At 38.7% G+C, this 26,733-nt stretch overlaps 1 protein-coding gene across 6 annotated transcripts in view; it reads right to left on the reverse strand.

Moving 5' to 3' along the window:
* Positions 1–2,266: 2,266 nt before the first annotated feature.
* RBL1 (RB transcriptional corepressor like 1) overlaps positions 2,267–26,733 on the reverse strand; it is a 65,343-nt gene continuing 40,876 nt past the window's right edge. For 5 of the 6 annotated variants that reach the window (XM_070801631.1, XM_070801632.1, XM_070801633.1 and 2 more), the window contains 6 exons: positions 23,863–24,039; positions 20,637–20,708; positions 18,085–18,175; positions 8,501–8,649; positions 5,893–6,057; positions 2,267–4,359 (listed from right to left, as the gene is read on the reverse strand). In XM_070801631.1, coding sequence (XP_070657732.1) covers positions 4,189–4,359; positions 5,893–6,057; positions 8,501–8,649; positions 18,085–18,175; positions 20,637–20,708; positions 23,863–24,039 — 825 coding nt within the window. In that variant the 3' untranslated portion in view covers positions 2,267–4,188. The remainder of the gene's footprint in view (positions 4,360–5,892; positions 6,058–8,500; positions 8,650–18,084; positions 18,176–20,636; positions 20,709–23,862; positions 24,040–26,733) is intronic. The other variant, XM_019972382.2, reaches the window with a different exon arrangement.

The following is a 26,733-nucleotide window of genomic DNA, read 5'->3' on the forward strand; positions in this document are numbered from 1 at the left end:
ATTAACTTTTAATGTTAATTAGTTACACTGTTACACCAAGTTTTACTGTTAATGTTACATTTAATTACATTAAGACATTTAAAAGATATAAACCAGATATTTAGAGATACAGATTCTAGACGGCTGCACAACTGCATCCAGTCACAGAGGGCCGAGAGGAGCTACTCCATGTTTAAGATCAGGAGGGGTGGCGGTGAGGAGATACCCCTCGTCCAAGGTAAGGAGCAATGGCTGCGCTTTGCTGGAGCAGCCATGAAGAGATACCCCACGTCCAAGGTAAGAGAAACCCAAGTAAGACAGTAGGTGTTGCCAGAGGGCATCAGAGGGCAAACACACTAAAACCATACACACAGAAAACTAGTCAATCTAATCACATTAGGACCACAGCCTTGTCTAACTCAATGAAACTAAGCCATGCCCTGTGGGGCCACCTAAGACGGGCGGGTCATGGTGGAGAGGTCTGACAGAACGTGGTCCACTGGAGAAGAGAATGGCAAACCACTTCAGTATTCTTGCCTTGAGAACCCCATGAACAGTATGAAAAGGCAAAATGATAGGATACTGAAAGAGGAACTCCCCAGGTCGGTAGGTGCCCAGTATGCTACTGGAGATCAGTGGAGAAATAACTCCAGAAAGAATGAAGGGATGGAGCCAAAGCAAAAACGATACCCAGTTGTGGATGTGACTAGTGATAAAAGCAAGGTCCAATGCTGTAAACAGCGATATTGCATAGGAACCTAGAATGTTAGGTCCATGAATCAAGGCAAATTGGAAGTGGTCAATCAGGAGATGGCAAGAGTGAATGTCGACATTCTAGGAATCAGAGAACTAAGATGGACTGGAATTGGTGACTTTAACTCAGATGACCATTATATCTACTACTGTGGGCAGGAATCCCTTAGAAGAAATGGGTAGCCATCACGGTCAACAAGAGTCCGAAATGCAGTACTTGGATGCAGTCTCAAAAACGACAGAATGATCTCTGTTTGTTTCCAAGGCAAACCATTCAATATCACAGTAATCCAAGTCTATGCCCCAGCCAGTAACGCTGAAGAAGCTGAAGTTGAATGGTTTTATGAAGATCTACAAGACCTTTTAGAACTAACACCCAAAAAAGATGCCCTTTTCCTTTTAGGGGACTGGAATGCAAAAGTAGGAAGTCAAGAAACACCTACAGTAACAGGCAAATTCGGCCTTGGAATACAGAATGAAGCAGGGCAAAGGCTAATAGAGTTTTGCTAAGAGAACACACTGGTCATAGCAAACACCCTCTTCCAACAACACAAGAGAAGACTCTACACAAGGACATCACCAGATGGCCAACACCAAAATCAGACTGATTATATTCTTTGCAGCCAAAGATGAAGAAGCTCTATACAGTCAGCAAAAACAAGACTGGGAGCTGACTGTGGCTCAGATCATGAACTCCTTATTGCCAAATTCAGACTTAAATGGAAGAAAGTAGGGAAAGGTCTACCACTAGACCCTTCAGGTATGACCTGAACAAAATCCCTCATGATTATACAGTGGAAGTGAGAAATAGATTTAAGGGACTAGATCTGATAGATAGAGTGCCTGATGAACTATGGACTGAGGTTCATGACATTGTACAGGAGACAGGGATCAAGACCATCCCCATGGAAAAGAAATGCAAAAAAGCAAAATGGCTGTCTGGGGAGGCCTTACAAATAGCTGTGAAAAGAAGAGAAGAGAAAAACAAAGGAGAAAAGGAAAGATATAAGCATCTGAATGCAGAGTTCCAAAGAATAGCAAGGAAAGATAAGAAAGCCTTCCTCAGTGATCATTACTTTGACAACAAAGGTCCGTTTAGTCAAGGCTATGGTTTTTCCAGTGGTCATGTATGGATGTGAGAGTTGGACTGTGAAGAAAGCTGAGTGCTGAAGAATTGATGCTTTTGAACTGTGGTGTTGGAGAAGACTCTTGAGAGCCCCATGGACTGCAAGGAGATCCAACTAGTCCATCCTAAAGGAGATCAGTCCTGGGTGTTCTTTGGAAGGAATGATGCTAAAGCTGAAACTCCAGTACTTTGGCCACCTCATGCGAAGAACTGACTCATTGGAAAAGACTGATGCTGGGAGGGATTGGGGGCAGGAGGAGAAGGGGACGACAGAGGATGAGATGGCTGGATGGCATCACAGACTCGATGGACGTGAGTTTGAGTGAACTCCGGGAGTTGGTGATGGACAGGGAGGCCTGGCGTGCTGCGATTCATGGGGTCACAAAGAGTCAGACACGACTGAGCGACTGAACTCAACTGATAGGTTTTATTCAGTAATCTCACAAAAACACCAATATTTTATTAACCATTTTATGTACATGAATATACAGTCTAGAAAACTGATAGAAACACATCCAGATTTTCTTATAAAGACAACGTACAAATGCTCATTTACATTTTGCACATTAATAATGACACAATAGTTATAGCTACATAAAAATATATACAAGGATTCAAGACAGACTTGATGGTATTTGGCTTGTAACATGTGTAGATACTACACAAAAAAATGATGTAATTTTAAGAAAAGCAAAATGTGACCAGACTCAGTTTTCTTCTTAAAATTTAAAAATAAAATTCCTAATAATCATAATTATTGATACTAGTTAATAGCCAAATTTTAGACTAATTCAAATTAGCCAGGGTTACTAGTTAAATGGGCCTCCCTGGTGGCTCAGAAAGTAAAGAATCCGCTTGCAGTACAGGAGACCTGGGTTCGATCCCTGGGTTGGGAAGATTCCCCTGGAGAAGGGAACGGTTACCCACTCCAGTATTCTTGCCTGCAGAATTCCATGGACAGAGGAGCCTGGCAGGCTACAGTCCATGGGATGGCAGAGTCGAACATGACTGAGCCAGTTTCACTTTTTACTAGTTAAATATTTAGCATTAAAAAAAATACAGTTTGCAGTTTAAGAAACATACATTTGATAAAATTTTCTCAAAATTAATTAAGAATGGCTTATTCACCTCCTTCCAGATTCTGGAAACACACTAGAAAAGTGAATATTGAACAGCTGATTCTTTGTAAAGTGGCACCCCTAGCCCTAGAAAACATCCTTAAGGGGCCAGTGATCAGACCCTAATGGGAAACTCATAATGCACTGATGATACAGAGAGCAAAGAGCGGGACGTGATAAGCAGCTGTGTCATGGATGGAACAGTATAATTATAAGGCATAATTATAAGATATTAACATGGTTTTGAGAAAGGTTTCAACTATTCTTAAGGAATCAATTAGACGTTGAGAATGATCAATCTTATAATGATCTCAAAAATAGTATCTTACATATTATCATGGCTGCTACCTCACTAATACGAAGTTTAGTCTCTAACAGCTCTTTTCTGTATTTTACTCTACTGGCCTGAGAAGCAGTTTCCTATTTTGAGAGCTATATGATATAATCATATATAATTAAGTTAATGGTTTGGAAAACAAAGTAATAATAGTTTTAAAAAGGAGCAAGTAGCTCTTTTATTAGGTTGTGACACCAGGCTAAGAGGGCTTAAGGTTGGAAAGCAAGGAGTCGGGCAGTGCATGGGTTTAAGTACAAACATGCTTCTGCTCAAGGAGAGGAAGAGCATGAGAAGCCTCTGGACAACCCACAGTGGTACCTGGATGTGGAGTTAGCACACTGGGTCAGAGACAGGCTCCTACATCATCCTCTGGCCTAGATGCCATGGGACGCAACCCCTACTCAATATTAAATTGGGAGCACAAACATCTCAAAGCATACCTACCAAAAATAGATTATTCACCCTCTTATGACAAAGCCCAGAAGGAGAGGACATTTGATTATTTTAAAAAGTGAGCTTAAAAATTATAAGGTTTCTCCTTACTTTGTCTGAAAAACTCAGAGAACAAATATTTTAACAATTCTATGACTATTAATATGCTTAAAAGGCACTTAAAACCATTCCTTTTTAAATGCACTTAAAACCATTCCTTTTTAAGTGCACTTAAAAACATTCCTTTACAATCCAACTCAAAATACATCTGTCAACTACATTTTGGATAAAAGTAAAAAAAAAAAAATCCACTTAACTTTGGTGTACCTTTTCTTGTAACTCAGTGATGTTTACTACCTTCAGGGTTGACTGTTTTGAAGACAGAGCCCCAGCTTGCTGCAAAACAACCTGAGAGTGCTTTTACCACAGAAGTGAGAAGGGTGCTAGTGGTTTGCTCTTTCACTGACAACATCCTGTAGTCGTTTAAGTAAAACATCATCATTTTCTTGACAGAGGCGTTTGGCAGGTGATTCTGCATCACCATCGATGGTTATTGCTCGCTTCTTGGTTCTCTGCTCACCTTGCCTTATCATGTTGTTGATATCTTTCAAACTCTGCAAAAACAGACGATATGTGTGAGTAAAAGGGGAAAGGGGGGAAATAGCAGCAAAGAACTAAACTAACTGCTTTTTCCTACCCTTTATCCTCTATCCAAAGCTAAACACTGGAGGAAGGGATTATTTTTTGAATCTAGGTCAAGTTATTAAGGGTGATTAGAATTAATCTTTTCAGGTGATTTTAAAAATTGGATTTACATTATAGCAATAGTTTTTAAAATGTGGACATCAGACCACAAGCAGCAGAGCATTTAGGAGCTTATTAGGAATGCAAATTCTCAAGCCTCACCCTACACCGACTGAATCACCCATTCTAGGTATTGGACCCAGTTATCTCTAGTTTATCAAGCCCTCCAGGTGATTCTGATAAATCAAACAAACTTTCATCAACTTTGAGGTCTTTTTTCTGAAGCACTGCTTTTCAAACTTTAATGTGCTTACTAATCATCTGGGGAATGATAATACACAGATTCAGATTCAGTAGGGTTGGTGTGAGGCCTGAGATTCTGCATTTCTGACACGCTCCCAGGTGATGCTGATGTTGCTGGTCTTACTGTAAAACAGCCTTTGAGAAGTTGTTCCTGAACACAGTGCATCAACACTGTCCAGGGAATCTGCCTGCTGGAGCTCTGTGATTCAGTAAGTCTACAGGACAGAAATCTGTGTTCAACAAGCTCCCCAGATTCTGACCTATGATTCTGAAATTACTGCCTTAGAATTCAATTAGACCCATTTCTGATTTTATCCAAGAATGTCTTCTAAAAGTCCTTCTACGAAGAGGTAATGCAAGTCTGTGAGGTATATCTCAGTAAACTTTATTTGCTAAGTATGGCAGGAATGTAACAAATGCTTGTGGATCTAAATGAGTTAAGAAACTAATGAGTTAAGGAGCTGCCACGTATTTGGACTGAGTTACAACCTATCCCACTACAACTCCTTCTAGTTGGTAGTCATTCTGGCTTTTGGAGATACAATGAACACATCTACTTGATAGTCCTTAAATTACCTGCAAACAGCAATCATGTCCCCATTGGATCATCATCATTAATGGGACTAAAGATGGAGGTGACCACAGAGCTGTCTGTGTAAGTCAGAAGAGGCCTCTGCTTTCAGACTTTTCCCTATCCCAGGCGCCATCCACCAAATGAACTTTCCCTTCCAAGATCTTTCTTTACAGTGTCCCCATATCTGACCACTTGCAGGTGCTGCCTTACTGGTCCTTCGCAAGATGGTGCCTGAGCAGGGAAACACTGTGCTCTTGGTGCAAACTCCCCCAATACCATGTCAGTCATAACACATTAAACTCCCTCAACTGGATACACTGCAAACTCCCCCAATACCATGTCAGTCATAACAGATTAAACTCCCTCAACTGGATACACAGGAAACTTGCCATAGTAAGAGTTTGTATTTATTTGCAGTAACTTTGCAAAAAATTGGGGTATGATTAAAGATTACTAACTGGAAATCTGGAATCCAATTTTTAACATGGATATTGCCATTTTGGAGTAAAGTTTGGGAGCACGTTACCTTAGAAGGGCTGCCGTTGAATTTATATAGCAGAGCACTCCTTGGTGTAAGGCCCGACCCATTCTTGTGTGGGGACACATAAATGGAGTGCTGCTGGGAAATGCGGCGTGGGGAGCCTGGCTGTTGCTTAATATGTGGAAAAGGGGAGAGTGGCGGAGCTTCCATCTGAAATAACATAAAAGTAAAGCTTTTATAGGGCTTCCCTCATGGCTCAGTTGGTAAAGAATCTGCCTACAATGCAGGAGACCAGATTCAATCCCTGGGTAGGGAAGATACCCTGGAGAAGAAAATGGCAACCCACTCCAGTATTCTTGCCTGGAGAATCCCATGGGCAGAGGAGCCTGGCAGTCTACAGTCCACATAGTCACAAGAGTCAGACATGACTTAGTGAATAAACCACCACCAAAGCTTTTATCAGATGAAAGGTTTTCTTTCTTTTTTTAAATCCCACCATATTTTTTATTCTACACTCCCCTCCTCCTCATAAGGGTGAAGGATCAACATGGAACTTTTTTTCCTGTACCATGTTTTTATTCTTATTGGTATCTCCTAATTAGAAGTCTAATACTTTGGCCACCTCATGTGAAGAGCTGACTCATTGTAAAAGACCCTGATGCTGGGAAGGATTGGGGGCAGGAGGAGAAGGGGACGACAGAGGATGAGATGGCTGGATGGCATCACCGACTTGATGGACATGAGTTTGGGTAAACTCTGGGAGTTGGTGATGGACAGGGAGGCCTGGCGTGCTGCAATTCATGGGGCTGCAAAGAGTCGGACACGACTGAGCGGCTGAACTGAACTGAACTATACCATAAGAACTTATTATGGCTGAAAAAAATTTTTAAATGATTCATTAACCCTTGTTTTTCAACAATTACTAATGGATAAACTCAAATTTATTTGTCTGGATCTTTCAGGAAATCCTGAAGGATTCTGAGTAAGACCCCAGAAGCAGTAAGCCAAGAGAATAGGAACTTCATGCCATGCTCAGAAAGTGAGGCAAAGAATAACTTATGTCCTAACACTTGCAATAAGGATCTCTCTCCACACATACATTGTTGTTGTTTAGGTGCTAAGTTGTGTCCAACTCTGTGTGACCCCATGGACTGCAGTGTCAGGCTTCCTGTCCTTCACTATCTCATGGTGTTTGCTCAGATTCATGTCCATGGAGTCAGTGATGCTAGCTAACCATCTCGTCCTGTCTTCCCCTCCGCACCTTGTCCTCAATCTTTTGCAGCATCAGGGTCTTTTCCAATAAGTTGGCTCTTCACATCAGGTGGCCAATGTTAATAGAGCTTCAGCTTCAGCATCAGTCCTTCCAATGAATACTCAGGGTTGATTTCCTTTAGGGTTGACTGGTTTGATCTCCATGCACCTTTGATCACCAAAGGTGTCTCAAGAGTCTTAAGAGTCCACATATATATACCCACAGCCAGATTAGTAGCTCAGAGAATAAGAGAGACAGAGTATTCTGTGGGCCAGCAAGAAGAGTCCAACAAGGAACAAATCTCTTAATAAAATGGTTAACACTTTATGCCTGGTGGTTTAGTCACTATGTCTAACTCTTTTGACCCCCAAGTACTATAGCCACCAGGCTCCTCTGTCCATTGGATTTCTCGGGCAAGAATACTGGAGTGGCTTGCCATTTCCTTCTCCAGGGGATCTTTCCAACCATAGGACCAAATTCCCGTCTTCTGCATTGCAGGGAGATTCTTTTACTGACTGAGTTACTAGTACAAAGTATAAGACTTTATGCTGAAATGCAAAGGACTCAGAGATAAAGTGAGAAAGAACTGTACTTTTAATAATCTATACAATGTTCTATTCCAAGCACAAATGGGGATGACTCCTTAATTACTATTTCATTCATCATCTTCACCTGAAGCTAGGAAAACTAGTTTTGTTTTTTTCCCAATTAGCTGATGTTAGAGATATCCTCAGTATAGCACATGGTGGGGGGATGTGTGGAACTGAGGGAGGAGAATGAGTAGTCATGGCCTCTGAGGATAGTCAGCTCATATTCATTGAAAGGGACAAGGAAAGAAATGTAAAGACACAGACACGTATATAGCTACTGCCTGAATGCAGCTTCTACTCGGTTCCTCTTTCTTATAACTGAAGTCTGCTCTTTTGGGAACCAACATCAGCTTATACACTGATAACACTTACAAAGGCCTGCTGGTAGTGTCAAATCTAGATACAGCATAAAAATTTCTTAGCGTTGTTTCTATTATTGACTTAAGCCTATTTATTTCCTTTTCTCTTTATCTTGAGAAAAACATTTCTCTGAGAAATATAACAACAGAAATCAAAACCAAGGGAAAAAACCACCAGAATTGTTTTCATTGCTCCATGTTCCCATTGACTCCTTGCCCATATGCATCCATAATTTCTAGGAATGTATAATCACAGTATGGATGAAATTTCCATAATTTTCTCTAGTCTGTTTTATCACAGCCTTAATCACGCTGATTAATCACTAGCATGTTTTCTCCTGTAAAATGTATCAGTAAGGCTTTAACTTTGAAATACTTATCTACCAAAATAAACTCAGAGTAAACCAATTATGAGAACAGATATTAATAAAGTAGTAAAGTAAAAAACGTACCACATGGTCCTGATTTGACAAGTCGTATTTCAATGCGAATGACTTCACTCTTCCTACATATATTGTATTGTAAAATTTGATAAGATCACCTCTCTCCTCTTTCACTGGTCCACTGGAGCAGTCCGGTGTTTTTGTAGCATCTTCCAAGTCTGTTAAAAGAATTCAATGTTGTGATAGGTGTACCTTAATCTATAATTTGAGGATCTGAAACACAACTCTCTCTACAATATAAAAGCGAAAAAAATCAAATAAACCTAAATATTTATGTAAGACAATGACCTATTTTAGAAAAGTTCAGAAATCTACCTATATTATGGATAAATTGGAAACTTGAGAAATACAAACATGTAAACTTAAATGGGTGCTCTATTCTCTAGATATCACTTCAGCAAGAATGTTTTCACAACCATTCCTTTGAACCCACTGTCACCGGTGACTCTCAGAGGGGCACCAGCCCTGGGTTGAAATTTGCCTAAACTGAGCTTCAGAATATGGGTAACAGTGGTAAATCCTGAGCTTCAGATAACAAAAAGGACTGCAGATATTCTTACTGGCTCTTTGGAAAAGGTGGAAAGACTCTAAAAGGTAAAGTGTATCCTCAGAGGTTAAGGAAGAAGCAAGGTGAATTGCTTATGTTTACTTTTCTGCAAATACATGGCAGGTGACAAGTGTTCAAAAAGCCTTATTTTCTCATGCACAACAGGAACTTAATGCTGTCTATAGGCATCATCCTCAGCTATAAAATTATTGCTTGCCCCAAGGTGCTTTCATATTTTTTAGTGTAACTCTAGGGTAGCTTGTGACACCAGGCAGAACTTTATCCTGTTCTTTTTTTTGGGGGGAGAGAATTACAAAACATCTTCTACTTGTACTAACAAGAATCACCTAGCTCTGAGTTGATGTTTACCTAAACTGAGCTTCTTGTACACAGCTAAGAAAACTACCGGCAATTAAAAAGAATTCAGCATGTGAAAAAAATGTCTCATTCTCAATACATTGGCCTGCAAACATTGAGAATATGAGTAGAAGAATGTTGCCACCTTGGTTTTCCCTGTAGCTCAAACAGTAAAGAAAGAGCCTGCAATGCAGGAGACCCAGGTTCAATCTCTGGTTCGAGAATATCCTCTTAAGAAAGGAATGGCAATCCACTCCAGTATTCTTGCCTAGAGAATCCCATGGACAGAGGAGTCTGGTGGGGTACAGTCCACAGGATCACAAAGAGTTGGACACAACTGAGCACCTAACACTACTACTACTACTATGCTTCTACCTTAGGAAAATAAGAAAACTCTGACATGGTCCAAGAGTCAGGCAGCCCACAGGGAATCTCCCTGGGGAATCTTGGTCCCCATTTGGATGTCTTTTTTACTCCCGTTATTTTTGCAGGATCTTAGTAAGGCAGAAAAAGCTATGTGATCAGTAAGTTGAAAAAATGCTGCATATTATAGCCTTCTCTTAGGAATTCAGAATACACGTTAGTATAATAAAGGCTTACGGAAGTTTTGCAATTAGAAAAAAAATACGTTCACTTTAATTCCATATTTCTCAAACTTTCTATGCACAGTCCCTCTTCTCCATGACACTTGCTACCATCCTGGGGGACACTGTTGTAAGACAGTAAACACTGGCTTAGTTACAGCTGCTGCTGCTGCTAAGTCACTTCAGTTGTGTCCGACTCTGTGTGACCCCATACACGGCAGCCCACCAGGCTCGCCCGTCCCTGGGATTCTCCAGGCAAGAACACTGGAATGGGTTGCCATTTCCTTCTCCAATGCATGAAAGTGAAAAGTGAAACTGAAGTCACTCAGTCGTGTCCGACTCTTCACGACCCCATGGACTGCAGCCTACCAGGTTCCTCCATCCATGGGATTTTCCAGGCAAGAGTACTGGAGTGGGAAGCCATCGCCTTCTCCTTAGTTACAGCAGTTGTAGGTTATTCTTGTTATCAGTTCAGTTCAGTCACTCAGTCGTGTCCGACTCTTTGCGACCCCATGAACTGCAGCACGCCAGGCCTCCCTGTCCATCACCAACTCCCGGAGTTCACTCAGACTCACATCCATGGAGTCCGTGATGCCATCCAGCCATCTCATCCTCTGTCGTTCCCTTTTCCTCCTGCCCCCAATCCCTCCCAGCATCAGAGTCTTTTCCAATGAGTCAGTTCTTCGCATGAGGTGGCCAAAGTACTGGAGTTTCAGCTTTAGCATCATTCCTTCCAAAGAACACCCAGGACTGATCTCCTTTAAGATGGACTAGTTGGATCTCCTTGCAGTCTAAGGGACTCTCAAGAGTCTTCTCCAGCACCACAGTTCAAAAGCATCAATTCTTCGGCGCTCAGCCTTCTTCACAGTCCAACTCTCACATCCATACATGACCACTGGAAAAACCATAGCATTGACTAGACGGACCTTTGTTGGCAAAATAATGTCTCTGCTTTTCAATATGCTATCTAGGTTGGTCATAACTTTTCTTCCAAGGAGTAAGAGTCTTTTAATTTCATGGCTGCAATCACCATCTGCAGTGATTTTGGAGCCCCCAAAAATAAAGTGTGACACTGTTTCCACTGTTTCCCCATCTATTTCCCATGAAGTGATCCATCCCCATGGAAAAGAAATTCTTGTTATACAGAACATTAAAAAAAAAAAAGTTGAACTAAGTGAGTAAACAAGAACAGCATTTCAGTTCAGTTCAATTCAGTCGCTCAGTCATGTTCAACTCTTTATGATCCCATGAATCGCAGCACGCCAGGCCTCCCTGAACAACACCAACTCCCTGAGCCTACCCAAACTCATGTCCATTGAGTCGGTGATGCCATCCAACCATCTCATCCTCTGTTGTCCCCTTCTCCTCCTGCCCTCAATCTTTCCCAGCATCAGGGTCTTTTCAAATGAGTCAGTTCTTCACATCAGGTGGCCAAAGTATTGGAGTTTCAGCTTCAACATCAGACCTTCCAATGAACACCCAGGACTGGTCTCCTTTAGGATGGACTGGTTGGATCTCCTTGCAGTCCAAGGGACTCTCAAGAGTCTTCTCCAACACCACAGTTCAAAAGCATCAATTCTTCAGCACTCAGCTTTCTTTATACTCCAACTCTCACATCCATACACAAATACTGGAAAAACCATAGCCTTGACTAGACAGACCTTTGTTGACAAAGTAATGTCTCTGCTTTTTAATATGCTGTCTAGGTTGGTCATAACTTTCCTTCCAAGGAGTAAGCACCTTTTAATTTCATGGCTGCAATCTCCATCTGCAGTGATTTTGGAGCCCCCCAAAATAAAGTCTGACACTGTTTCCCCATCTATTTCCCATGAAGTGATGGGACCAGATGCCATGATCTTCATTTTCTGAATGTTGAGCTTTAAGCCAACTTTTTCACTCTCCTCTTTCACTTTCATCAAGAGGCTCTTTAGTTCCTCTTCACTTTCTGCCATAAGGGTGGTGTCTCTGCATATCTGAGGTTACTGATATTTCTCCTGGCAATCTTGATTCCAGCTTGTGCTTCCGCCAGCCCAGCATTTCTCATGATGTACTCTGCATAGAAGTTAAATAAGCAGGGTGACAATATACAGCCTTGATGTACTCCTTTTCCTATTTGGAACCAGTCTATTGTTCCATGTCCAGTTCTAACTGTTGCCTTCTGATCTGCATACAGGCTTCTCAAGAGGCAGGTCGGGTGGTCTGGTATTCCCATCTCTTTCAGAACTTTCCACAGTTTATTGTGATCCACACAGTCAAAGGCTTTGGCATAGTCAATAAAGCAGAAATAGATGTTTTTCTGGAACTCTCTTGCTTTTTTGATGATCCAGCAGATGTTGGCAATTTGATCTCTGACTCCTCTGCCTTTTCTAAAACCAGCTTGAACATCTGGAAGTTCATGGTTCACGTATTGCTGAAGCCTGGCTTGGAGAATTTTGAGCATTACTTTAGTAGCATGTACTGCTGCTACTGCTAAGTCACTTCAGTCGTGTCTGACTCTGTGCGACCCCATAGATGGCAGCCCACCAGGCTCCCTCGGTGTGAGATGAGTGCAACTGTGCGGTAGTTTGAACATTCTTTGGCATTTCCTGTCTTTGGGATTGGAATGAAAACTGACCTTTTCCCGTTCTGTGGCCACTGCTGAGTTTTCCAAATTTGCTGACATATTGACTGCAGCACTTTTACAGCATCATCTTTTAGGATTTGAAATAGTTCAACTGGAATTCCATCACCTCCACTAGTTTTGTTTGTAGTGATGCTTCCTAAGGCCCACTTGACTTCACATTCCAGGATGTCTGGCTCTAGGTGAGTGATCACACCATCGTGATTAACTGGCTCGTGAAGATCTTTTTTGTACAGTTCTTCTGTGTATTCTTGCCACCTCTTCTTAATATCTTCGGCTTCTCAGGTCCATACCATTTCTGTCCTTTATTGAGCCCATCTTTGCATGAAATGTTTCCTTGGTATCTCTAATTTTCCTGAAGAGATCTCTAGTCTTTCCCATTCTACTGTTTTCCTCTATTTCTTTGCATTGACCGCTGAGAAAGGCTTTCTTATCTCTCCTTGCTATTCTTTGGAACTCTGCATTCAGATACCTATATCTTTCCTTTTCTCCTTTGTTTTTCTCTTCTCTTCTTTTCACAGCTATTTGTAAGGCCTCCCCAGACAGCCATTTTGCTTTTTTGCATTTCTTTTTCTTGGGGATGGTCTTGATCCCTGTCTCCTGTACAATGTCATGAACCTCTGTCCATAGTTCATCAGGCACTCTGTCTATGAGATCTAGTCCCTTAAATCTATTTCTCACTTCCACTGTATAATCATAAGGGATTTGATTTAGGTCATACCTGGATGGTTTAGTGGTTTTCCCCAGTTTCTTCCATTTAAGTCTGAATTTGGCAATAAGGAGTTCATGATCTGAGCCACAGTCAGCTCCGGGTCTTGTTTTTGCTGACTGTATAGAGCTTCTCCATCTTTGGCTGCAAAGAATATAATCAATCTGATTTCGGTGCTGGTCATATGGTGATGTCCATGTGTAAAGTCTTCTCTTGTGTTGTTGGAAGAGGGTGTTTGCTATGACCAGTGCTTTCTGTTGGCAAAACTCTATTAGCCTTTGCCCTGCTTTCATTCTGTACTCCAAGGCCAAAAATCTGTTACTTCAGGTGTTTCCTGACTTCCTACTTTAGTATTCCAGTCCCATATCATGAAAAGGACATCTGTTTGGGGTGTTAGTTCTAAAAGGTCTTTTAGTTCTTCATAAACAAGAACAACATTTAGCTATTTAGCATTTTTTCATTTCAAAACAGAAAACAAGATGTCAGTTATCCTTTAAGCTGGAAAAAGATTTCTACATTCTCACCTCTTTAAGGACTTTGGCACTCAGAAATTAAAGCTTCAGTAGGCCTGGTGACCCATCTTACAACATATACATTGGCAGGCAGAACTTATGAAAGACTGGGAAAGAGAATGAGATCTTCCTGCTTGGTGCTATAAATGGTTCAAATCTGTTTTCCCTGAGAGGGTAGAAGGGATCTCTGCTTAATATAAATTTAGGCACATGGTATTTATTTGACATATATTTGTGAAATGAACCAATGAACTACATATGGATTCATAATTTTCCCTAATGTTCTCATGAATAAGAAGAATGTCTTTTCTGAATTATTATATAACACTGTCAAGCAATTAAAATGTGGTTTCATAAAAAACTATCAGTGAATGACAGAAGCTCTTAGAAAAAAGGAGATATTATCTGCAGAACTCTGGAGAAATGTGCTGAAATTTTTAGCCTGGATCTCTGACTTCAGAATTTTCAAAGGATCTAAAGTGAAAGTGGGAAGGGACAAGGCAAATTATTCCAGGGCTGCAGGTGGCCAACAAATGCAACCATAATACGTGGTTAGTTTCATATCCCAGGACAATATAATTGCATTCAGGGGAAAAGAGACTGAGAGCACAGTAGATATGCATTTCTCAGGGGACGTGTTTTCAGAGGATGGGCACACATAACTGTCTAGAATGCACGTATTAATGAAACCCCATCCTTCACTCCTAGAGGAGCTGCTCAAGTGACTGATGCTGATTTCTTTGCATATAGTCCTTAGCCTTCAGTCTGAGAAGAAACACATACAGTGAGTTTTTACCATCTGAAACTGGAGAAAGTAAAGAAGCAAAATTAGGATGAAAGTAAGAAAGATCAGAATTTATTTATAAATTCAAGGGTCATGTTGAGATGTGATGGGGTTGACCAGCACAGCAGCACTTCCCTGGAGTAAGCATTTGGTATTTGTTGTGTATTTCTCCTACCACGTTCCTCCTTATCCTCTTGCGCTCCTCACTGTAAAAGTGTGTAGGCTGCGGTGCCCTTGAGCTCCAGTTATGCAAAAGTCACCGAGCACACACCAGTTTAAAACTACAGTGCTTTAAGACTATTTTGGCAGTTTCTCATAAGCTCTAAAAGGCATTCATTGTAATCTAAAACCAAGGAAACCTTGTTTACACAGACAATCTAAAAGGAAAATGTGCTCTACCCACATTTGGCTGTCTATCTGGTGACCGTAAAATAGTTCTAATGTCAATAAAGTCACTTAATTATCAATTTGTAGTTATCAGTCTTATACATCTCCTATGGAAACAGAACTTTTGTCACTTGAGAGGATTTAACTGTTTTTGTGTGTCTGACCTAGTTTTCAACATTTAAAGGATTTTATGTAAGGAATATGGCCTTAGAAAAATTAGCTTAAAAAAAAAAAAGACATTTAAAGAGCCATACTGATTAATAAAATATATTTTATACTTATAAACAAAATAATAATTACTACTTACTTACTAAGGCCTTACTGTGAGAAGGCCTTGTATGAAACACCGCACATGCATCTTTTTTTAAAAAAATTCTTAAGCCAAGTCTCAGAGGAAGTATTGTAAAGTTTTCAATTTACTTGAGCATTATGTTTGTATCACTTAGACTAAGCTATAATCTGGATCTCTCAAGTGTTCTAATCAAGAATGCTAGTCTGGGGTGCTCTGCTAACATGATAATGAATGCACAGGCCGAGTATCCAGTTGGTTTTTTAACAAGGGAGCTCTTTCTCCACAGGTGGCTACTATAAATAGGGTTTCTATTAGGCATATCTCAATCAAAGACCAATGCTTTGATAATTAACATACTTGACATCAGAAGTAGGTTTTTATTGATGAAAACAGTGGTCATTTATTAAGTATGCCTAATCCTAAAAATCAGTCTATGTTGAGGGAATTAGAAATACTTAAAATAAGAAGATTGGCAGATGCATTTCTTTACACTAACAATGAAATATCAAAACAGGGAATATAATCCAACAATCCCTTTTAAAATTGCATCCAAAAAATAAAAAAACCCAACAACAAAAAACTTAAGAATAATCCTCATCAAGCAGGTGAGAGACTTATATACTGAGAATTGTACAACATTCATAAAGGAAACTGAAGATGATTCAAAGAAGTGAAAAGATATCCCATGCTCTTGTACTGGAAGAATATTGTTAAAATGGCATGCTACCCAAAACAATCTACAGATTTAATGCAGTCCCTATCAAATTACCCAGGACATTTTTCACAGAACTAGAACAAAAAATTCTAAAACTTATAGAGAACTATAAAAGACCCATAATTGCCAAAGCAATCTGGGTCCATGATCTTAGTTTGTTTTTAATGTTGAGTTTCAAGCCAGCTTTTTCACTCTCCTCTTTCACCTGCATCAAGAGGCTCTTTAGTTCCTCTTTGTTTTCTGCCATTAGAGTGGTATCATCTACATATCTGAGATTGCTGATATTTCTCCTGACGGTCTTGATTCCAGCTTGTGCTTCATCCAGCCCAGCATTTTGCATGATGTACTCTGCATAGAAGTTAAATAAGCAGGGTGACAATACACAGGCTTGTCCTACTACTTTCTAATTTTGAACCAGTCAGTTGTTTCATGTCCAGTTCTGTTGCTTCTTGACCCACATACATGTTTCTCAGGAGACAGGTAAGTTGGTCTAATAGTCCCATCCATTTCTTTTAAGAATTTTCCAGTTTGTTGTGATCCACATAGTCAAAGGCCTGAGTATAGTCAATGAAGTAGAAGTTTTTCGGGAACTCCCTTGCTTTCTCCATAATCCAACAAATATTGGCAATTTGATCTCTAGTTTCTCTGCCTTTTTTAAGCCCAGCTTGAACACCTGGAAGTTTTTGGTTCACGTACTGAGGTCTAGCTTGAAGGGTTTTGAGCATAACCGTGCTACTATGTAAAGTGAGCACAACTGTAGTTTGAACATTCTTTGGCATTGCCTCTCTTTGGGATGGAATGAAAACTGATCATTTCCAGTCCTGTGGCCACTGCTGAGTTTTCCAAATTTGCTGACAGCACTTTAATAGCATCATCTTTTAGGGTTTTAAACAGCTCAGCTGGAATTCTGTCATTTCCACTAGCTTTGTTCATATTAATACAGTGTTTCCTAAGGCTCACTTGATTTCATACTCCAGGATGTCTGGCTCTAGTGAGTGACCATACCGTCGTGGTTATCCAGGTCATTAAGACTTTTTGTATAGTTCTTCTGGGTATTCTTGCCACCTCTTCTTAATCTCTTCTGCTTCTGTTAGGTCCTTACCATTTCTGTCCTTTATCATGCCCATCCTTACATGAAATGTTCCCTTGGTATCTCCAGTTTTCTTGAAGAGATCTCTAGTCTATATCTATACAAAAAGAATTGAATTTGGCCTGTGTGGCCTTAAATAGGATCATATTCTAGGACGTTATCATTAAAGCATTTTTTCATTAAGACCTTAAAACTTAAGATCCCAGTAGACACCATAATGATCATGGATATTTGGGTAATTTAAAAAATGTCTCTGACCCAGTCAATTTTCTTTAAGAATTTGCTCTAAGGATGTGGACCAAAGACCAATTTACAATGATGTTCCTCACAAAGCTGTATATAATTAGAACAACCTAAATGCCTCACATTGAGGAATTAAATAAATTACAGTACCTATGTACACATGCACACATACGTCTACGTTAAGTAATGGAAAGATGAGACAAGAAAAAGGATATAGGCAGAAGAGGCCTTTTCATAATTTATCAACATATGAATACCAAATATTTGATTCTTCTTTCTTTAAAAAAAATTACTAGAGTCTTAAGTCTTAGCATGATGGTGGAACAAGGTGACCTTGCTGATGGTGGCAGAATATCAAATACACTTATTAATGAACAGGACATTTCCTTGTCTTCCCGGGCAGATCACTGACAGCTGTCTTACTTTTCCTGTCATTCAGATTTAGTTTTGAATTTTATTGTGTCTTTTATACAATAAATGTGTACAAGTATATACAATATTAGTGTGTATAAGTATACTAGGAAACTTCTAAAACACAATTAAACAGAGGATAAATTAATAGTTTCTATACACAATCTCTGTGGAGGGAGGTACCTGACCCATACTTATTTCAAAGTCACTTGTTTCTTCTCAAAACACACATGCATTATCCACCCCACCTACATAAGTAACTCCAAGACACCCACTGTAGTATGTAACCAAATATATAACCAAAGGTATACTACATATAGAATGCTAAATTGGGCAACTTACCACAATCTGTCATTTCAAAATCACCGTTCAGGTTTTTACTGTATGCCACAACTTCTCTTGGAATACTTTTCAATAGTACACTTCTATAGACCTATAGGTCATAAGGGAAATAAAGGACTATTGAGTCACAAACAGGCACAGGTTAAGCAAAACAAAAATAAGAAGAGCAAGATATCAAGCCAATTAAAAAGTATTTGTCTGTAAGGGTGATAATTAAGGGCAAGATGTTATTCAGTTCAGTTCAGTCGCTCAGTTGTGTCCTACTCTTTGCGACCCCATGAATTGCAGCACGCCAGGCCTCCCTGTCCATCACCAACTCCCAGAGTTCACTCAAACTCACGTCCATCGAGTCAGTGATGCCATCCAGCCATCTCATCCTCTGTCGTCCCCTTCTCCTCCTGCCCCCAATCCCTCCCAGCATCAGAGTCTTTTCCAATGGGTCAACTCTTTGCATGAGGTGGCCAAAGTATTGGAGTTTCAGCTTTAGCATCCTTCCTTCCAAAGAACACCCAGGCCTAACCTCCTTTAGGATGGACTAGTTGGATCTCCTTGCAGTCCAAGGGACTCTCAAGAGTCTTCTCCAACACCACAGTTCAAAAGCATCAATTCTTCGGCACTCAGCTTTCTTCACAGTCCAACTCTCACATCCATACATGACCACTGGAAAAACCATAGCCTTGACTAGATAGACCTTTGTTGGCAAAGTAATGTCTCTGCTTTTGAATATGTTATCTAGGTTGATCATAACTTTTCTTCCAAGGAGTAAGAGTCTTTTAATTTCATGGCTGCAATCACCATCTGCAGTGATTTTGGAGCCCCCAAAAATAAAGTCTGACACTGTTTCCACTGTTTCCCCATCTATTTCCCATGAAGTGATGGGACCGGATGCCATGATCTTAGTTTTCTGAATGTTGAGCTTTAAGCCTGTAGATTACTGCAAACATCTTAGAAGAGGAGCTATTAAGCAGAGCCTACCACCTGAAATATGCCATTTAGGAGGTTACAAATTAGAAGAATTAAGTCAGCAGCAACTAAACACTGATGAGCAAGTTTTGCCAATTAAAAGCTACTTAAAAGATCTGAGCCTATTCCTTCCTCCCTTTAATTCCTTACGTGAGACTCATTTGATCTCTCTGGGGCTTGCTTTCCTGTTCCAATCCCATACCAAGTCTTTTCAGGTGGGCACATGAAAATGTGTTCTCCTCTCTGCTCCTAAACTGTTTTTAACCTCCAGGGTAACTGAAAAGCATGCCCATTCTCCCTCATCCTATGGATAATGGTATTGAGAGAATTTTTAGGAAGCTGTGGCATGACTTTTTTTTTGGCTGCGCTGGGTCTTTGTTGTGGCATGCTGGCCTTCTCTAGCTGCAGCGTGTCAGGACTTCTTTTGGTGCAAAGCATGGGCTCTAGAGTGCATGGCTCACTAGTTGCAGATTGTGGGCTCTCTAGTTGTGGTGCATGGGCTTAGCCGCCCCACGGCATGTGGGATATGAATTATCCTACCAGGGATCAAACCCATGTCCCCTGCATTGGAAGGTGGATTCTTAACCACTGGATCATGAGGGAAATCCCCTGACCCAATTTTGACCCACATTAACTTTGCCTTAATGAACTTAGGGATGTTCTGAACCTCTCTAAGCTCTGTTCCTGAACGATTTTTCTGAAGAGGCCCAGAAACCAGGCCTCTTCTAGTCTATCACAGGATATAAGAAATGCCTATACTTGGCTCTTCTAGTATCTCTATACTGCTAGCAGTGTATTTGGGGCTTCAGTAAAGAAGTGAAACTACCTGTGGGGCTCTCCTACAGAAGGGTACGGATACTAGTACTGGGGCCAGGGTTATCTCAGCTACTATTTTCTCTCTTCTAGTCTAAGATGGCAGATCACTGGGGCCACAGAGGAGGCCAATATGTTCCTTTAGAGCAATCAGGCTGTTGAACGGCCAAAGCCTTACTGTAAACTAATCCTGTGTTCTTCAGAACAACAATAAAAATCATGTAGAGCTAACAGTTATTAAATGCTTACCATGTGCCAGGCCACTATGCTAACATTTTATATTTCCATGACTGAAATGTTGTATAGAATTCTTACCAGGGCTATTATATAAAAAATGACTGACATCTATTCAAATTCAAAGATACAAACATTAAGATTCTTAGCAAATGGAAAAAAGAAACTTGACTTAATATATCTTCAAATTTCACTGGATTTAAATATCATCAGAGAATCAAATCTCATATAATTAAAGAATATTATTATTATAAATATTTTTCATTAGATTTTCTAGTGAAAAACATCCCCACTCAACAAATGGACACATGGAATAAGAGAATGTGTGAGAAGTACATGCAAATATGTAGATTAGTCAGAAACAGCAAGATTTTTGGCTTCTATTGAAACTTTTTTGATTAAAATTGTCTCAAGTTTAATGGTATCCATAAAACCAAATATCTATAGTAAACCTAGAAAAGAAGTTTACCTTTTATATGACTTATCAGCAGAGAAATAGTACAAATCTATTTCGGGACAGGAGGAAAAATAATGTAACTCACGTGACTATTAGCTTGGGGCTGATTCCTATAACTTTTCATTATTTCTTGAAAAGTTCTTTCTTCTTTTGTTACCTAAGGAAAATAAAAACCTCATTCATCAATTGCTTTTAAAAGAAAAATGGCTCTAAACAAAAACTTCAATTACCAGTTGGCACTGAGAGCAGTCTTGCAGAAAGCTATTAACCCCAGGCCACTCCATAACTAAAAACCACTACCATTTATGACTTCTACTACCTTAAAAGTTCAGGCTTTGTGGCCTGTGGGAACTCAGCAGATAGTTTCATTAATCAAAAGCACTAAGATTGTTATGGTATAACTCTACTGAAAATGTATTTTTTTTAAACCACAAAATGCCTTTCTTTATAAAAAAGAACATAAGAAAACTCAGATCTGCTGACTCTCCTGTAGTCTTCAGTTTTATTAGTTTTTACGTATTTATTTAAAAGTGGATATAGGCAACATTCCATAAAAAATAATTCAGAATAATGATACTGAAGATGATCAAGGATCTCAGAAAAAGAATGGAGGCAAGGATCAAGATGATGTAAGAAACGTTTAACGAAGACCTAGAAGAACTGGAGAACAGAGATAAACAATAAAACATCTGAAATGAAAAATACACTAGCAGAACACTGAGGCGGAAGAGCAGATAAGTGACCTGAAGACAGAATGGTGGGAATCACTGCTGTGGAAGAGAATTTATAGGGGTGGTCTCAGAAGGAGAAGAGAGAGAGAAAGGATATGAAAAAAAGTTCAAAAAGATAATAGCTGAAAAACCTCCCTAACATGGGAAAGGAAACATTCACTCAAGTCCAGGAATTGCAGAGTTCCAGGCAGGATAAATCCAAGAAAGAACATGCCAAGACACACACAGTAATCAAGTTGACAAGAATAAGACCAAGAAAAAATATTAAAAGCAACAGGAGAAAAATGACAACATACAAGGGAACTATAAGTTTATCAGCTGATTTCTTAGCAGAAACTCTACAGGCCAGAAGGAAGTGTCATGATACATTTAAACTGATGAAAGGGAAGAACCTACAATCAAGAATACTCTACCCAGTAAGGTGTTCATTCAGATTTGACAGAGAAATCAAAAGTTTTATGGACAAGTAAAAGCTAACAGAACTCAGTACCACCAGACCAGCTCTGCAACAAATGCTAAAGGAACTTCTCTAAATAGAAAAAGCTACAACTAGAAACAAGAAAATTACAAATGGATACGCTCACCCGTAAAGGCAAACATACACAAGCACACACAAAAGGTAGGAAATTATCCATACACAAATATGATATCAAAACCAGCAATTATGAGGAGATAATACAAATGCAGGATATTGGAAATGCACTTGTAAAGATGAGGAACTTAAAACAATCTTGTTTCTACATAGATTGCTATAGCAAATCCTCATAGTAACCAGAAATCAAAAATCTACAACAGATAAAAAGAAAAAGGAAATGAAACACAACACTAAAGTTAGTCATCAAATCACAAGAGAACAAAAGAAAAAGGGAACAAGAAAAAAATGTTTTGCCACTCTGTCTCTTAATTTTTTTGTATTTTCTATCTCTATGTGATACATTGCTTTTTCATTTCCACAGATCTGTATTCTAATCTATTGAGTCTTTTTGGGTTGGAATTTTGTTTCCATCCAAATTTCACTGGGTTTCCATTCCAAGTTTCCTTCAGTTCTTTTTGACATCTTTTGGGTCCTTTTTATTTAAAAATTTTTTTTAATTTTTGGGTCCTTTTTAAAGTAACTTGGTCTTTATTCATAAAATGAATTTTCTTGTATACACTAAATCCTTTTAAACATATTAACTGCCTACTTTGAGGTCAATAATTTCATTAACTAAAATTTTCAATATCTAACCTGCTCTAAATTTTATCTGTTGACATACTTATATTGATTCATTTCCTTGAATGTTTTATAATTTTTGATTTTTTTAGTTCTACTTTAGTAAGGGTTTTACTTATGTGAATACTGAATGGCTTAAGGGTTGAGTGTTTCATGCCTCAAAGCAGTTTGCTTCTGCTGGGAAACCCAGCGGTATTATCAGTTCTGGGACAACTTTGGGTTTTGTTGTCATTAGTGTTCGGACTTCGGAGATTCTTTCCTTTTTTTTTGGCCTTGCTGTATATCTTACAGGATCTCAGTTCCCACCAGGGATTAAACCAATGCCCTCAGGAGTGAAACCATAAAGTCCTAACCAATGGACTCCTGGGTAATTCCCTGGAGATTCTTAGAATGGTAAAATAAATGAAATATGCATATAGGTGTGGTTTTAAAAGTGGAAAGAGAATACAAATATAAAGCATTATTGGTATGGATGCCAATGTAGCATGTGACTATAAAAGGGGAATAACTATGTGGTCTTTTGTGTTGTATTTATCTAGTGGTTCCGGAATAAATGCATAAAAATTGTAACCATAGAAGGAAATTAACTCTCTAAATTAGAAACCCATGGCTGGTTTTTAGAGTTCTGGTATCCTTAAGAGAAATAATTAAAAAATAGTAATAACTTAAAAAAAGGTTAATTAACAATATTTATTAATACATATTTTGTATAGAGATTTTAAAGAGGCAATGTGAAAAGGAAGTCACAAATGAGTTCGAAAACATGTCCTTTGCCTCAAGAAGCTGAAAAATTAGGTTGTAACATGCTCATCTGCTAGGATCTGTGGCCAATATGATCAAGACCAAAGTTACAGATGAATGTTATAGACACATTAGAATTTTTAAAACAAGAAAGATATGCCATTTTATGACTTAAAACATGTTGTAGCAACCAGAAAATAAAATGCTCTTCTGAGGTAATGGAATAAATCACTAAAAAGGAATATAGTATAGAAGCTATTTTACATCAAATTATGAATCAGGAGATCACAGCCTGTCACTAATTGTGTAATTTTGGCCAAGTTACTTTCAGCTCTGAGTCTCTGTTACTCACTTAAAACGTAATGATCTAGAATTATTACTTTAAAGTATAAGATTAGAGGTGTTACAGGGGTGGAGATGGAAATGGTTCTCTATTAATAGTGTGGAGAACCACTTTACTACAAATGGCCTGCAATTGCATTAGCTGGAATTTACCACCTAATTAATGAAGGTGGGCACTGTTGGCTTATAGCACTTAAGGTAAACTAATGAATGCAACAGATTTTCACCTCATGCTTCAAATATAGGTAAGGACAGCAAGGAGCTTCCCCCACCTTATACATTACCTTTGCCATGATATAAAAGGCACAAAGGAGGAGCTGATCCAAATGTCTGTCTTTCATCAGATCAGGACAGTGAACTAAAGTGAATTCAAAACATGTCCATATCTTCCTTCTTAACTCATTTGAAACATCCAGTTTTAAACATAAATCACGTAAGCGTACACTTGCCAAATGATAGACCTAAGACGAAACATAGCACATTGATGCAAAAAAACAAGTCAATAATTTCTCAAATTTATGTCTTACCATGAAGATGGGCTTTTGGTCAAGATTAATAAACACCTAAGGCTGCTGATGCATTAAATTACATAAAATACCTATTTTACAGTATCAGTTCACTGCTGTGGCTAAATAAAATATATTAAAACAAAATTCTCTTTGTAAAACTAGCCTAAACAATTTTTGGGAAAAGATGCTTTGTGCTATTCTATCTATGCTGTGAACTATGTAAAGTGATAAATACTAAAACTAAATGGCTTGATTTATGAGCATTATGACCATTATAAATATATAACTTTTTAAGAAATCAGAAGTCTCTTTTTTTGGTTCAGGTAAAATGGCTAGAAAGCCTAAAATGTCACATAATACACTAAAATGTTTGACTTCAAAAATGACTCTGAGAGCAAAATCATTAAAAAAATTCCCCTATATTCTACATTGTTTTTATGAGCACATGAAAGGAATGTTAAGTAAATGAGACACCAGATTTTACTGTTGATGTTTATTGAGATACAACTGACATAAAACATTATTAGTTCCAGGTGTACAACATGATTCACTATTGACACATACTGTGAAAAGATCACCACAATAAGTCAACATCCACCACATACTTATAATTTCTTTTCTTGTGATAAGAACTTTAAAGATCTATCCTGTTAGCAACTTTCAATATGCAATATGGTGTTATTAACTATAGTTACCATGCTATACATTATAGCCCCATGATTTACTTATATCTTCCAGTTTGTACCTTTTGACTCCCTTCATCCATCCATTTCACCCACTCCCTCGCCCCTAGCAACGACTAACCTGCTCTTTGTATTTATGAGCTTGTTTTTTAGATTCCACATATAAATGAGATCATGTAGTATTTGTCTGTCTCTGTCAAGTTGTTTTTAAACATATCAGAGTAAATTCAGTTCAATGTAAATTCAGTTCAGTTTAATCTTTTATATACAGAGTCTTTGTATGAACTGATACTAATGAAAATGACTCAAAGGTCCTGAAAGATTCTAAAATGATTTCTGATCATTCAAAAAGCATTCTGTTTTGTTATTTTAAGAATTGGTAACCTTACTGTGATACTCCTAAACTAGACTATTCTGTTTGAACTAAGGCTTTAAATCTAAACATTCAGGAGAAAAAATAAAAGAGTAAGGCATTCTTTACATCAAAATATCTTTTGAGAGGGAAAAAAATTTACAAATTAGAGCTTTAAAATTAATTTTAACTACCTAATACACTAATCTGATAGAGAGATAAAGCTGACTCCAAAGCCACCAGTGATTCATTTTATAACAAACTCATTCTCTGCATTCCATCCCTTTGTTTCTGGTCTAGTTGGTCAAGAAATAAATAGGAACCACTGGGGTCAGAGCAGTGGGAAACATGCTGGAACTTTACATTCATGATAGGAGAAGATAACAGATATAGCCCCAGCTAGAAGGATTAGGTACTACTACTTGTTAAGTATCTTTTACAAAGCTAACCCAATGACTTCTCTGAAGCTAATCTGATATACATCCTCTGAAAGGCTGCTAATTCTAACAAAAAATTCATAGTAAATTCTATTCAGGCATAGGACACCCAGTATCACACTGAGTTCAGCATGGATAACAGCTGCAATTTACTCAAGAAATGGTTATTTTGAACTCATTATTAGATATGAACATCTCAATTCCCTTTTAGAATAAAACTTTTTTTAAGCTTCTAAGTAGGAGAAGGCAGTGGCAACCCACTCCAGTACTCTTGCTTGGAAAATCCCAAGGACGGAGGAGCCTGGTAGGCTGCAGTCCATGGGGTTGCTAGGAGTCAGACATGACTGAGCGACTTCACTTTCACTTTTCACTTTCATGCATTGGAGAAGGAAATGCCAACCCACTCCAGTATTCTTGCCTGGAGGATCCCAGGGACAGGGGAGCCTGGTGGGCTGTCGTCTATGGGGTCGCAGTCGGACACGACTGAAGCGACTTAGCAGCAGCAGCTTCTAAGTAAGCTATAATTAAATGAAAGGAAATGGACAGGCTAGATTCTGAAATAAATTCAGAACTAAAAATTTATAAAGCCTTATTTCTGTCAATCTTAGATTCATTATCAAAGGCAGCAATTTGTTATTTTGAAAATTAAAAACAGGAAATGAATGGGGGAAATACTACATTTGTAACTCTCCTTTAAAAACAGGCATTACGCACAAGTGGGCAGGAATGGGGATGGTGAGATAGAGTAGAAAAGGTAGTGGGAGGTGGAAAAAAGAGCACATGTCTCAAGAAATATTCTAAGAAAGACTAGATAGAGGAAATAAATTTGCATCAAAAAATAATCTGAAAAAGAAATGAATTTCTTAAAAATTTTAAGCCTTAAACTCTAATCACAATGAGAGAAAGAAACAAAAAAACAGTGCCTTTTTTTTTCATTTACAATTTTTAAGAATGGGCTAGATAGCTACTAGTTATAGAGTGGACTGGAGAGATATCTCCCAATTCTGGGATTTATTTTACAGCAGCAGCATGTTTGGCTACAAATATCTGATTAACATGTCTGTCTTATTAGAAGCTTGAAGGTACTTATAAAAGCAAGGCAGGATAGAAATTGTTTCTACATTAAATCTCTGCATTAATACTAAAACAATTTAGGGATTATAATGACTAGTCA

The sequence above is a fragment of the Bos indicus genome, chromosome 13, assembly GCF_029378745.1.
Source record: "Bos indicus isolate NIAB-ARS_2022 breed Sahiwal x Tharparkar chromosome 13, NIAB-ARS_B.indTharparkar_mat_pri_1.0, whole genome shotgun sequence".
Classification (NCBI taxonomy): Eukaryota; Metazoa; Chordata; class Mammalia; order Artiodactyla; family Bovidae; genus Bos; species Bos indicus.